General features: G+C 42.0%; 1 protein-coding gene across 1 annotated transcript in view; it reads right to left on the bottom strand.

Annotated features, from left to right (window-relative positions):
- TF (transferrin) overlaps positions 1-6,888 on the bottom strand; it is a 29,466-nt gene extending 22,578 nt beyond the window's left edge. Inside the window, exons 1-2 of the mRNA XM_088026178.1 lie at positions 6,812-6,888; positions 4,725-4,897 (exon numbers count right to left, since the gene is read on the bottom strand). Of these exons, the coding sequence (XP_087882304.1) occupies positions 4,725-4,897; positions 6,812-6,854 (216 nt within the window). The 5' untranslated portion in view covers positions 6,855-6,888. The remainder of the gene's footprint in view (positions 1-4,724; positions 4,898-6,811) is intronic.
- Between the last annotated feature and the right edge of the window lie 5,892 nt (positions 6,889-12,780).

Genomic DNA, 12,780 nt, shown 5'->3' on the forward strand with positions numbered 1-12,780 from the left:
GCAAAATTATCATTCCAGAGATTAAAGCATTTGCAGAGAAAACAAGCAAGCACCTGAGAGTTTAACACCAAGAGATTGGCTTGAAAGGATCACCAAAAGAACATATTTCAAGAAGGACACATATCCCAGAAGGATAGTCTAAAAAATGAGAAGGAATGGGAAACAGACTGAATGACAAAAATGTAGATAAATCTAAGTATTCTCTTTCTCTCTATCTAAATTTTTGGGTGTGTGTATACACACACACATAGACATACACAAACATACACAAATATGTTTATATATAGTGTCTACAAATACATGAAGTATTTACATTGAGTGTTTTAAAAAGATAGACATAAGGGACACCTGGGTGGCTCAGTTGGTTAAGTGGCTGCCTTCGGCCCAGGTCATGATCCCAGGGTCCTGGCATCAAGTCCCACGTTGAGCTGCTTGCTCAGCGGGGAGCCTGCTTCCCCCTCTCTCTCCCTCTGCTTGTGCTCTCTCTGTCAAATAAATAAATTCTTAAAAAAAAAAGATAGACATAAAATATTAAATGGTAATATTTAAACAGGGAAGAGGGAAGTCTGAGCTACTGTTTCCCAGAGTCCTTTTATTGTTTGGGAAGGAGGACCAGGATTATTTTACTATAATACATTGGTAAGCTAAAAGTATGTAGTAAAAATTTAAGGAACTCATTAAGGAATATAAATAAAGTGTTTAAATTCATTACCAGTAGGAGGGAAAGTGGAATAAAGGGAAAACAATGCAAATGAACAAACACATGTGCAAACTCAATTTTTAAAAATCAGAAAAGGAAAAATCAGAAAACAGGGGAAGCCTGGACTAAAAGAAATCAAAAAGTAATATGGCAGAAGTAAGTCCAAATTTACCAGTAATAATAATAAAATAAATGAGATTTCACATAAAATAAATATGATTGTCAGATTGCATTAATAAAATCCAGCAACAGTTTTCAAAAGATGCACCTAAAGCAGAAGCACACAGAATATTGAAAATAAAGGAATGAAAAAAGGCACAGGAGACGACTACTAAGCAAAGAAAGTTGGTGTAGTATGTTAATATCAGAAAAATAGAGTTTAGTCAAAAAGCACTGCCAGATAATTTCATAATGATAAAATACCAAATTCACCCAGAATGATATGGATTATTCTCTCATATGCTGGTGGTAGGAGTAGAAATTGAAATAATCGCATTGACAACAACACTCCCCCCCCAAAAAAGAGGAGAGAGCCCAGATGTCCCTCGACATGAGTGGATAAAGAAGATGTGGGGTGTGTGAATATGTAATGGAATATTACTCAGCCATCAAAAAGAATGAAATCTTGCCATTTGCCATGACATGGATGGAACTAGTGGGCATTATGCTAAGCATAATAAGTCAGTCAGAGAAAGACAAATACCATATGATATCACTCATACGTGGAATTTAAGAAACAAAACAGATGAATATAGGGGAAGGGAAGGAAAAATAAAATAAGAGGAAACAGAGAGGGAGACAAACTATAAGAGACTCTTAACTATAGAGGACAAACTGAGATTTGCTGGAGGGGAGGTGGGTGGAGGGATGGGGTAACTGGGTGATGGGTATTAAGGAAGGCTCTTGATGTAATGAGCACTGGGTGTTATATGCAACTGATGAGTCACTAAATTCTATCCCTGAAACTAATAATATAGTATAAGTTAATTAAATTGAATTTAAATTAAAAAAAATTTTAAGGAAATAAAGGTAACTAACTACATGGGTAAATTAAAAAAAAAAAAACCACATTGAATTGACTTAAAAATCAAACACTGCTGGTGGGAATGCAAGCTGGTGCAGCCACTCTGGAAAACAGTATGGAGGTTCCTCAAAAAGTTAAAAATAGAGCTACCCTATGACCCAGCAATTGCACTGCTAGGTATTTACCCAAAGGATACAAATATAGTGATCCAAAGGGGTACCTGCACCCCAATGTTTATAGCAGCAATGTCCACAAGCGCCAAACTATGGAAAAGCTGAGATGTCCATCGACAGATGAATGGATAAAGAAGATGTGGTATATATATACAATGGAATATTATGCAGCCATCAAAAGGAATGAAATCTTGCCATTTGCAACAATGTGGATGGAACTGGAGGGTGTTATGCTGAGTGAAATAAGTCAATCAGAGAAAGACATGTATCATATGACCTCACTGATATGAGAATTCTTAATCTCAGGAAACAAACTGAGGGTTGCTGGAGTGGTGGGGGGTGGGATGGATGGGGTGGCTGGGTGATAGACATTGGGGAGGGTATGTGCTATGGTGAGTGCTGTGAATTGTGCAAGACTGTTGAATCACAGATCTGTACTTCTGAAATAAATAATGCAATATATGTTAAGAAAAAAAAAGAAGAAGATAGCAGGAGGGGAAGAATGAAGGGGAGTAAGTTGGAGGGGGAGACGAACCATGAGAGACGATGGACTCTGAAAAACTGAGGGTTCTAGAGGGGACGGGGGTGGGGGGATCGGTTAGCCTGGTGATGGGTATTAAACAGGGCACATTCTGCGTGGAGCACTGGGTGTTATGCACAAACAATGAATCATGGAACACTACATCCAAAACTAATGATGTAATGTATGGTGACTAACATAACAATAAAAAATTTAAAAAAAGAAGATGTGGTGCATATATATATATACAATGGAATATTATTCAGCCATATAAAAAGAAATCTTGCCATTTGCAAAGACATGAATGGAATTAGAGGGTATTATGCTAAACAAAATAAGTCAATCAGAGAAAGACAATTATCATATGATTTCACCCATATGTGGAAGTTAAGAAACAATACAGGATCACAGAGAAAGGGAAGGAAGAATAAAATCGGATGGAATCAGAGAGGGAGAAAAACCATAAGAGACTCCTAACTCTAGGAAACACAGGGTGCTGGAGGGGAGGGAAGTGGAGGGATACGGTAGCTGGGTGATGGGCACTGAGGAAGGCACGTGATGTAATGAGCAGTGGGTGTTATATGCAACTGATGAAGCACTAAACTCTACCTCTGAAACTAATAATACGCTCTATGTTAATTCATTAATTTTTTAAAAAATCAAACATATTTGGCATTGTCTTAAAAGGCACATACATATCCCTTGGCACAACAAGTCTGCTCCTACACATATATATTCAAGAAAAACTATTAATATTTGTGTCCTAGGAGATTTGTATAAAAATATTTGTCAAACCCTGATTAGAATAACAAAAAGCTGGAAATAGCCCAAATGCCTAATGACCAGAAAAGAAAAAATAAATTGTGTTATACTAACATAATGGACTATTGTAGAGCTCTGAAAATGAATGAACAATGGCTATATTCAACGATGTGGGTGAATCTTAGCATAATATCGAGGAGTGAAAAACAAGGAGAAGACAACACATAGTAATGCCATGTTTATGAAACGTTTTACGAATCAAAACCATGCAGTCGTTCACGCATACCTATATACATCTTAAAACTAAAATAAAAGGCAAGAAAGTTGTAGGATTCAGTTTGCTCGGGATGGAGAAACACATCAGTAGTTGTGGGTTACACCACACTGTGTGGGTGCCATTCTCATAAAATCCAGTGCTGCCACACAACAGCCCTAGAAGTAAGCTATTGGTATTGATGAAGTTTTGAGAACCTGTGTTAGTTTCATGGATAGTACTATTTTATATTATCAACATTTAAAAATAAAAAGGGGCACACATGGACTAAAACTGAATAAATGTCATAATTCAAGGGTTAAATTTAAAACATGATCATAACTGAGATCCAATTTAAAAACACAAGCCAGTGGTTTTTACCAAATGACTGATTCCTTCAATCATGCTCCATCTGGCTAAGTCTATCTCTCCCACCTCATTACTCTTTCCAGTCTCCTGCTTGCTCTTCTCCTGTCACCCTGACTTCCCTACAGCAACTTCAGAAAGCCCAGCTCTGCTGTCTCAGGCCCTTCGCACAAACTGTTCTTCACTGCCTGGTGTATTCCAACAATGGCACCTGGCAGGCTTATCCATGTTCAACCTTGGGGTCTTAGTTTCGTTGCTTCCCTGTCAGGCAGATTGTGCCTGACACCCAGTCCAAAGCAAGTTTCTTCTGAAAGCCTCTGTCAGAGCATTCTACTCTTTCCCTTTGTTGTACATCACACAATTTGAAATTTACAATTTATTTGTTTGCATGTTTTTCTTCTCTCCTGACTAGACTATAAGCTCCTCAAGAGTAAGGACCACATGTGTTTAAATTCACTGCCGCAGCCCCATTGCTCAGCACAGTGTCTGACCCACATTCAGATGTGCAGGGACAACAGTGAAGGAGTGAAGTGTTTTTGGAAAATCTAGAAAACAAAGAGATCAGCAAACATCTGCAGTTGGCACTGTATTCCTCTTCCCTGTGAGCATGATTCATCTAGTTCCCGTGATGTACCAAGAACTTCCAAAACAATGTCATATGGAAATTTTGATAGTAAACATTCTTGTTTTTTCCCTGAATTCAGAGAACTTCGTGCCTCAAAATAGTCCCCTTTTCAGAGTGTGTTGGATTTTAAGACTCCTTAAAGATAACCACTCCAATTTCCCTTTCTGAAGTGCTTTTATTAGCACTGGGGGTTGACTCTTCCACACACCAGCCTCCTACCTGTGAGTAAAGAGTTGTTCCAAAATGACAGAAGAGAAAGTATGGATTTTATTCCACTCTCTTTTAGGCAACAGTGACTTACGGAAATGGCCTTGATGCACTCAAGGTAGGAGGTTTTCTTCACACAGCTGACAAAAGGACCATTTTCAAGGACAGTTTTCATATTTTCCATGAAACTGGAACACTTACTGGCCTCATGATTTGAAACAGTGCACCATCTCACAGTTTTCTCAGGGGAGACAGCCAGACACAGCCCTAGGAGAAAGAGGCCAGAGGTTGTGCTAGTGGGAGAGACAGAACACCCTCTGAAGGCTCTTGAAGTCTCCATCCCCTCCATCCGGTCCTCCTCCCATTAACACCACAGAGCACAGATTCTGTTGCCTTCTGAGGCTGGGGACAAGAGAATGGAACCCTAATGGCCTCCTAGTCACCTGCTAACCACCCTGTGCTAGCCAGAGGGATGCTGGCTTGACCATCAGCTCTCAAGTGGAGACCACAATAATCTGCTTTTCTCTGTTTTCCCTGCCTCCTTATCTCACCATCATGGGACTGCCAAGGGACATAAGCCTCATCAGTGTGACCGGAACTTTTCAGCCTCTTGAAGGCATTGGATTGATATGACAAATTGGGGAAGCTAGCAAGGTAGGAATTACCATCTTTTAAAGATGATGGAACTGGGCTCAGAGAGTGATGCTCCACCTAAGGTCACCCAGCCTGTTAGTGGCCAATACTGGCCTAGAAACCAGGTCTCCAGACTTTTGTCTCTGCCCAGGGAATAAAAGAAGATGACATTCTGAGTTATTTTCCATCTGCTTGGCCAGTAGGTAGGGATAAATGATTGATGAAATAATGAATTTGCCTGAGATACTCATCTATCATCCTCTGTCCCAGGAATAACTAGAACTCCACATATTCAGTGGTTCTTTCTGTTTCCAATGACCCCTCTCTCAATTTTCATCAGTCTTCTGGGCTGCCATTAGGAGAAACTAAAACCAGCCATGTCTGTAGCTATTAAAATCATGTGGTTGCACTGCTCCCAAAGACCTCTGTCATCTCCACTTTCTGTGGATAACAGCACAGGGCTGACTCAGGGAAGCTGATGAATATCCACAAAGCACAAAGCAGGAAAGGGAAAGGGCAACAGTTCTCCAGGATGCATAAGGAGGGGCCACAGGGAAATCCATGCCCCAACCACCCTTTATCCCACATCTGCCCATGAGAAGTCATGGGAGGCATCAGGATTCAGTGGCAGACCCCTGCTAAACTGCCCCTCCTGAGGTCTCATGGGCAGGAATTTGTCCTGAGTCCTGCATTTACCTTGCACAGCCCTATGAGGTGCTTTGAGGGTGGGAGGGGGCCAGGGGCAAAGGCAAGTAATGCAGGGCCAACTCCCAAGGGTAAACTTTTCCAGGAGAGACAAATATCGAAACATAAGGCTCCAAAGGTATAACAAATGCACCAGGAGAGGCAGGCAAAAGTTAAAGGACAAAGGGAGCCAATCTCAGGAGGTGATGGGCGTGGCAGAGGCCATCCAGTCACAGGCCCCACAGCAGGGATGTGTGCAACGAACTCCACTCCACTGGTGCCTGGATCCATGGCCTCATTTACCCTCACCTGACCCTCCCAGCCCCAGCCCTCTCACCGGTGAGGACCCAAGAAGCCTGGATTCAAATATGCTTTGAACCTCTCAGCAGCCCTGCTTCTTAGCAGGACATCTTCAGCGCCAAGGGCACCCATGGGACATCAGACTGCCAAGGGTGGGGGCGCGGTCAGATCTGGGAGGCCTTGAATGCCATGCTTAGCAGTTCAGACTCAACTCAGGAGGCCTCATAGAAGGGATCTGATAAACTATGATGGAAGTGCTCTTATTGTATTCTAATACTACAAGATTTACTGGACAAGGAGGAGGAGAGCAAGGAGAGGAAGCAAGGAAGCATGGAGGGCACGAAAGGGGGCAGAGGCACTAGCAGGACCAGCGGCTGCGGGCAGGCGCAGAGCTGAACCTAAGGCAGTGCTGAACCAGGTGCAGGGATGCGGCGGGGAAGAGCGAAGGAAGTGCTCCGGGCTTCCAGCCCAAGAGTGGAACCCAGAAGCCTGTGTGGCCCAGTGGAGGGTGCAAAGAGCTACCGGGCTGGCGACTCTGCGGACCTTCCCTGCGCCGGCACTCACCCAGGACCGCGCAGGCCAGCAGGGCGCGGACGGCGAGCCTCATCTTCCTGGGTCTGTGGCTAGGAGCCGGGAGCACAGACCTGTGGGCTTCTGCGCAGTCTCCCCACGTCCGGTGCCCCTTTATCTTCGGCTCAGCGGGCCATGCAGAATCTTTGACCTCCTGTGTTTGCGCAGCCCTCTTGCCCAATCACCCCTCATCCCTCCCCCTTCATTCCTTCCCCAGGCCGATCACCCCATTTCCTGAGCTCTGGAAAGACCCACGAATGGTTTCCAGCACAAAAATGCTGATTGTAAGGGAATTAAAGAAAAATCAACCCTTTGTTAATGCGTGCTCTCTCCGTGCCAGGAGCGGGGCTACAGCGGGTAGGGGCGGGGGTTGGGGCCAGTGGCTCTGCTCCTGAATCGCAGGATGCCAGAGCTGGTCCTGCACCAGTCCTATGTATTCATTCCACAGACAAACGAGGGAAGGAGCTACCTTAGATCTAGAGTAGAAATGCAGAATGATAGGCAAAGACCTTCCGGAGAGAGGGTGTCAGAGAAGAATAAAGCTGGTCTCAAATCAAAGACAAGTTCAACACCCTTCGCTTGTTCCCAGGTGTCCCCAGAAACCCTGCTGCTGGGCTTTCAAAGGCCCTCCTAACTGAGGAATTGCTCTCTCTATATATGCCCCACTAAACTAAAACTCCTGGATTAAAAACCTTCCTTTCCTCCATGCAGCGGGCTGGACACCTTGGCCGAGGGACAGATTCACAGGGGAGACAAATTCTCTCCCACAAGAAGCTACCCAAGAATGCGATGAAGAGTCTAGAGACTCAGAACAAAGTGATACACCAGCACAAAGCAAGGGGACCAGGGGAGGATGTAGCCTGGTCTCAATGGCTGGGTCATCGCTGTCTCCCTCCAGCTAAGTAGTTTCCAACTGGCTTTGATTACACATCCTTATTAGGAAAAATAGTGAGGTTATACATTCTGTGTATGTATTTTTTAAACTAATATATTGTGTACATTTCAACCATGTGAGGAATATAAATTTATAAAGCAATAAAACAAAGATGAAACATTCTTTTTTAGATGTTCCTTTGTTTATCCTGCCTTGTATACACTGAATAATATCTCAAGGCAAAATAATATACTTAGAGAAAGGGCAAGGGTCCTGATAGTAGATGTAAGTCAATACTCCAGAAAGTCATCAAGATAATTTTAGGTTTCTCGAAAAGTTACTTATCCAGTCTGATCAGATGATTGTGGTTTTGGGCTCTATCTACACTAACTAATCTATACCAGTCCTTCTAAGATGCCAGTATTGTCATGTTATTTTTGTTCACTTGTGTTTGTGATATCAGAATCATCTTCTAATTCTAGTTTCTTTGCAGAAATGTTTTTAAGGCACTTGTGCATTTTATGAGGTTTGGTGAGTTATACCACATCACCTAATCTGTACATCCAATTTCCTGGGCACAAGAAAACCACAAAATGTGGAACCACAAAAGCCAAGAACAAAGGACAGGTCAGAGAGTCACAACCATCCATTACCCCCTTTCCCACCCCTCCCCTTTTGAGGTGTTCCCCCATCTTCCCTCAGACACTTTAGAGGTTCTACAAGACCTGTGTCTGTCTGGCCTACAGACCAGTGGGAGACAGTGCCAATCCTCATTCAAAATAGTAGTGAATGTTCATTTGTTAATCTTTCACATTAAGAATAAATATAACTGGAAGTTAGGTTCTCTTCTCCCATACCCCATTAGATTGTCTCATATACAAGGGGTTACACACATCCCACTTTAGAGTGCATAGCTATAGCGGGGACTTTCTGTTTACAGTAGAGACATAAGACAAGCCTAGACAGCCTGCCTCACCATTGAGGAAGAGTAGCTGCTGCTGCCCTCCTTCGGTCTCTGCCCCTCATGGGCCCTCCTGCTTAAGCCGTGGGAAACCCAGAATCATGGCAGGAAGGGCATATTCCTACATCCCCCTGCAGCAGGCATATTAGGGAGTGGCCTGGCTTCCTGTGGGAGACCTTGAGGTACAGAGATGAAGATGGAGGGAGAAAGTGAGGGGAAGGGCTGGCTGGGAGGAGTCATCACAGGAAACTGCACTCAGCTGATGCCTCCTTAGGCCATGCAGTGAGCTTGCAGGGCCTGCCCAGAAGTAGGAGGGAGAGTTGCCCAATGTTGAATAACCCACAAACTCAGGGAAGCTCCGTGGAGGCCATGGAAGGCAGATGGACCATGATTCCCGCCCCTGGGCCTCTACTGCACACTTACTCTCATTCCAGAGGGGTTAGTGAGCCTTTCTTGAGGCAGCTCCTTCAGGGACAGGCCCACAACCAAGCTTGAGCCCCTCAGAGGGAGCACTTTCTGGCCGGTGTACTAGAATCCCCATTTTAAAGATGAGATAAGGAAACTGAGGCCTTGAAGGATTAATAACTTGTCCAAAATCAACCGGTGAGTCAGATGCAAAATCAAGCAGTCTGCTTCCAGAGTGCATGTACCCATCCACCAGGGACACTGACTGTCCCAGGAAATAGGTACATACAGAGACCAAGGGACTCATCTGGGATCACACTGAGAGGGACAGACAGGGCACTCCCAGCCCTGACATTTCTTCACAGACACACCATCCCACATTTCAGTTTGCAGAGAGGTTTGTCCATCTGGGAGTGGGCTGAGTGCCCCAACTGCAGAACCTCAGGCATGCACAAATTTATTATGCTCAGATGGAAAGAAAGTATCACATTTTCAGTCCTTCCATGTGCCAAGCACTGTTCTGGCGTAAGATTTTTGTGATCTTGACCAACTACCTCGAGAGATGAGATCAGTTCCCCAATTTTCAGATGTGGACACTACACTAAAATGACACATCCTCCTTCATAGAGCTCTGGGACCTGAACTCAAATCTCCTGAGTCCCAGCCTTCTCTAGGCTACAGCTGCCTTCTGGATATTCATCTTCTCTTTCTTTATCCAGAAATGGAAGGGAGCAATGAAGGGAAGAAGGGAAGGAAGGAGGTAAGAGGGGCTGAGGGGAATGAAAAAAGCTTCCAGTTATAGACCGAGCCAAGTCATGACCCAAATCTTCCACCATAAACTGAATAAAGCTCTTAAATTTCAGTGGGATTGGGTCTCTTGTAGAAAGAGCTGAACTTGTGTGTACGTGCAGGGGGTGAGGGGTGAGTTGCTGACCTAAGGGGACCGGCAGGAATGCATTGGCTCTCTGAACCAATATTTGTTGTTTCCAAATGTTGCCTCATTTACAAAGAAACAGAGCAAACAAAGAACTTCTGTCTGGTTGAACCAGTCCCTCTCCCTCTTCCCGCTCATTGCTTTCTGCCCAACACCAAGGCTTCTCCTCTGAAAGACCTGAGTCTGGGTCTTCGGGAAGGTGGGATCAGGTAGCCTGAGAACTGATGCTCATCGACCCACTACCCCGTAGACCTACCGCTCAGGAAGAGTGTGGTGAGAGAGGTGAGAACAAAGGGCACTGTCCTTTTAGAAAAATGTCAGGCCGTTGAAATGCCACACACCCCCAGCTCTCTCTATCTCAGTCCCCTCAGAAATCCCTGGACAAGGGAAGATTCTCAGGCTTCCATTCTTTTCCCAGAGGAGTCCATAAAAATATCATTTTCACAAATAGTCCAGGGCCCGACAGCTTCACCAGTGAATTCTACCAAACATTTAAGAAGAATTATAACAATCTTACACATATTTTCCAGGTAATAGAAAAAGAAGGAGTACTCCCTGACTAGTTCTCGAGGCCAGTAAGTATAGTTTGAAAGCCAAAAACATCAAGGATATCATGAGAAATATTTAAAAAAATAGCTTTTATGAGCATAGATGCAAAAATCTCAAGCAAAATGTTAGCAGATTGAACCCAGCAATATCTAAAAAGGATACTAAATCATTAGTAAGTTGGATTTAATCCAGGAATGCAAGTTATCTTTTGAAAAATCAATCAGTGTAATTGATCACATTAACAGAATAAAAGAGAAAAATTGTATGATTATATCAGTCAGTACAGGAACAGCATTTGGTGAAATTCAGCAACCATTCTTTTAAAATCTTTTAGCGAACTTATCCTAGGAAACATGTTTTATCTGATTGCATGTGTATGTAATATATATGAATACATAAAAGAAATGTTTTATATATATGTAAATATATGATTCATATATATATGTATGAAATCATCATACTCAGTGGAGGAATGGTGAATGAAAGCTTTCCCTTTGAGATCAAGAAAAAGTTCTACTATTATCACTTCTATTCAACATTTTACTTGTGGACCTTGCCAATTCAGTCAAGTACAAAAAAGATATAATATGTGGAAGAATTGAAAAGGAAAAAATCAAACTCTCATTTTATTCTGAGGTTATTGCATTAGAAGAAACACAGAAGTGATTTGTCTTATCATCAATTCTGTTAACTGTTTGCTTGGTTAAGGTGGTGTCTGACAGATTTCTACACTGTAAATTTCCCTCTTAATTAATGAGTAGTTTGTGGGAAAATATGTTGAGACTATTTAATATTTTATTCCTCATTAGACATGCACTGCCAAGTTTTAGCATCCATTGCTGTTTCTTGCCTAGATCAAGTATTACTATATTGATTGCCAAATAGTGATTTTCTGATTATATCATTCTTTGTACATTAATCAATTGACATTCTAAAGTAAACAAGTGCTTCCTGTTCTCCAATTGTTTATTTCCTTTTATTTGTTTTTATCAGCATGGACTTGGGGGTTCCATCTTTCTCAGTGGGTTATAATCCTTTACTATCATTTTTTTCAGTTTTTTATTGTGGTAAAATACACATTATATAAAATTTATCATATTAACCATTTTTAAGTGTACAGTTCATTCATATTGTTGTGTGACTGTGACTATCCATTTCCAGACCTTCTTTTATCTTGAAAAACTGAAACTCTATACCCAGTAAACAAAAATTCCTCTTTTCCATCTACCCCTAGCCCCTGGTAACCATCACATTATTTCCTGTTTCTATGATTTTGACCACTCTAAGTGCCTCATTTAAGTGGAATCATACAATATTTGTCTATTTTTGATTAGCTTGCTTTATTTACCATAATGTCCACAGTTCATACATGTTGTAGCATATGTCAATAATTTCCTTCTTTTATAAGGCTGAATAATGTTCCATTCTATGTATTTACCCTATTTATTTATTTATTCATCTTTCAGTGAACACTTGGGTTGCTTCCACATTTTAGCTATTGCAAATAATACGTCTATAAACATGGGTGTATAAATATCACTTCAAGACCTTGCTTTCAATTCTTTTGAGTATATACTCAAAAGTGGAATTTCTGGATCATATGGTAATTCTTTTTTTTTAAGTTTTTATTTAAATTCCAGTTTAGTTAACATACAGTATTATGTTAGTTTCAGGTGTACAATATAGTGATTCAACACTTCCACACAACACCTGGTACTCATCACAAGTGCCCTCTTTAATCCCCATTACCTATTTCACCCATCCCCGGCACCCACCTCCATTCTGGGAACCATCAGTTTGTTCTCTGTAGTTGAGAGTCTGTTTCTTGGTTTGCCTCTCTCTCTCTTTCCCCCCGCCTTGATCATTTGTTTTGTTTCTTAAATTCTACATATGGGTGAGATCATGTGGTATTTGTCTTCCTCTGACTGACTTATTTCCTTTGCATTATACTCTCTAGCTCCGTTCATGTTGTTGCAAATGACAAGATTTCATTCTTTTTAATGGTTGAGTAATATTCCATTATATATATACACCACACCTTCTTTATCCATTGATCAGTCAACGGACACTTGGGCTGTTTCCATACTTTGGCTATTGTAGATAATGCTGCTATAAACATGAGGGTGCTATATCCCTTTGAATTAGTATTTTTGTATTCCTTGGGTCAATACCTAGTAGTGCAATTCCTGGACCATAGGACAGTTTTATTTTTAACTTTTTGAGGAACCTCCATACTGTTT

This window comes from Eumetopias jubatus, unplaced genomic scaffold (assembly GCF_037043125.1).
Source record: "Eumetopias jubatus isolate StellerSeaLion01/CBP00866 unplaced genomic scaffold, mEumJub1_p1.0 scaffold_1, whole genome shotgun sequence".
NCBI classification, from domain to species: domain Eukaryota; kingdom Metazoa; phylum Chordata; class Mammalia; order Carnivora; family Otariidae; genus Eumetopias; species Eumetopias jubatus.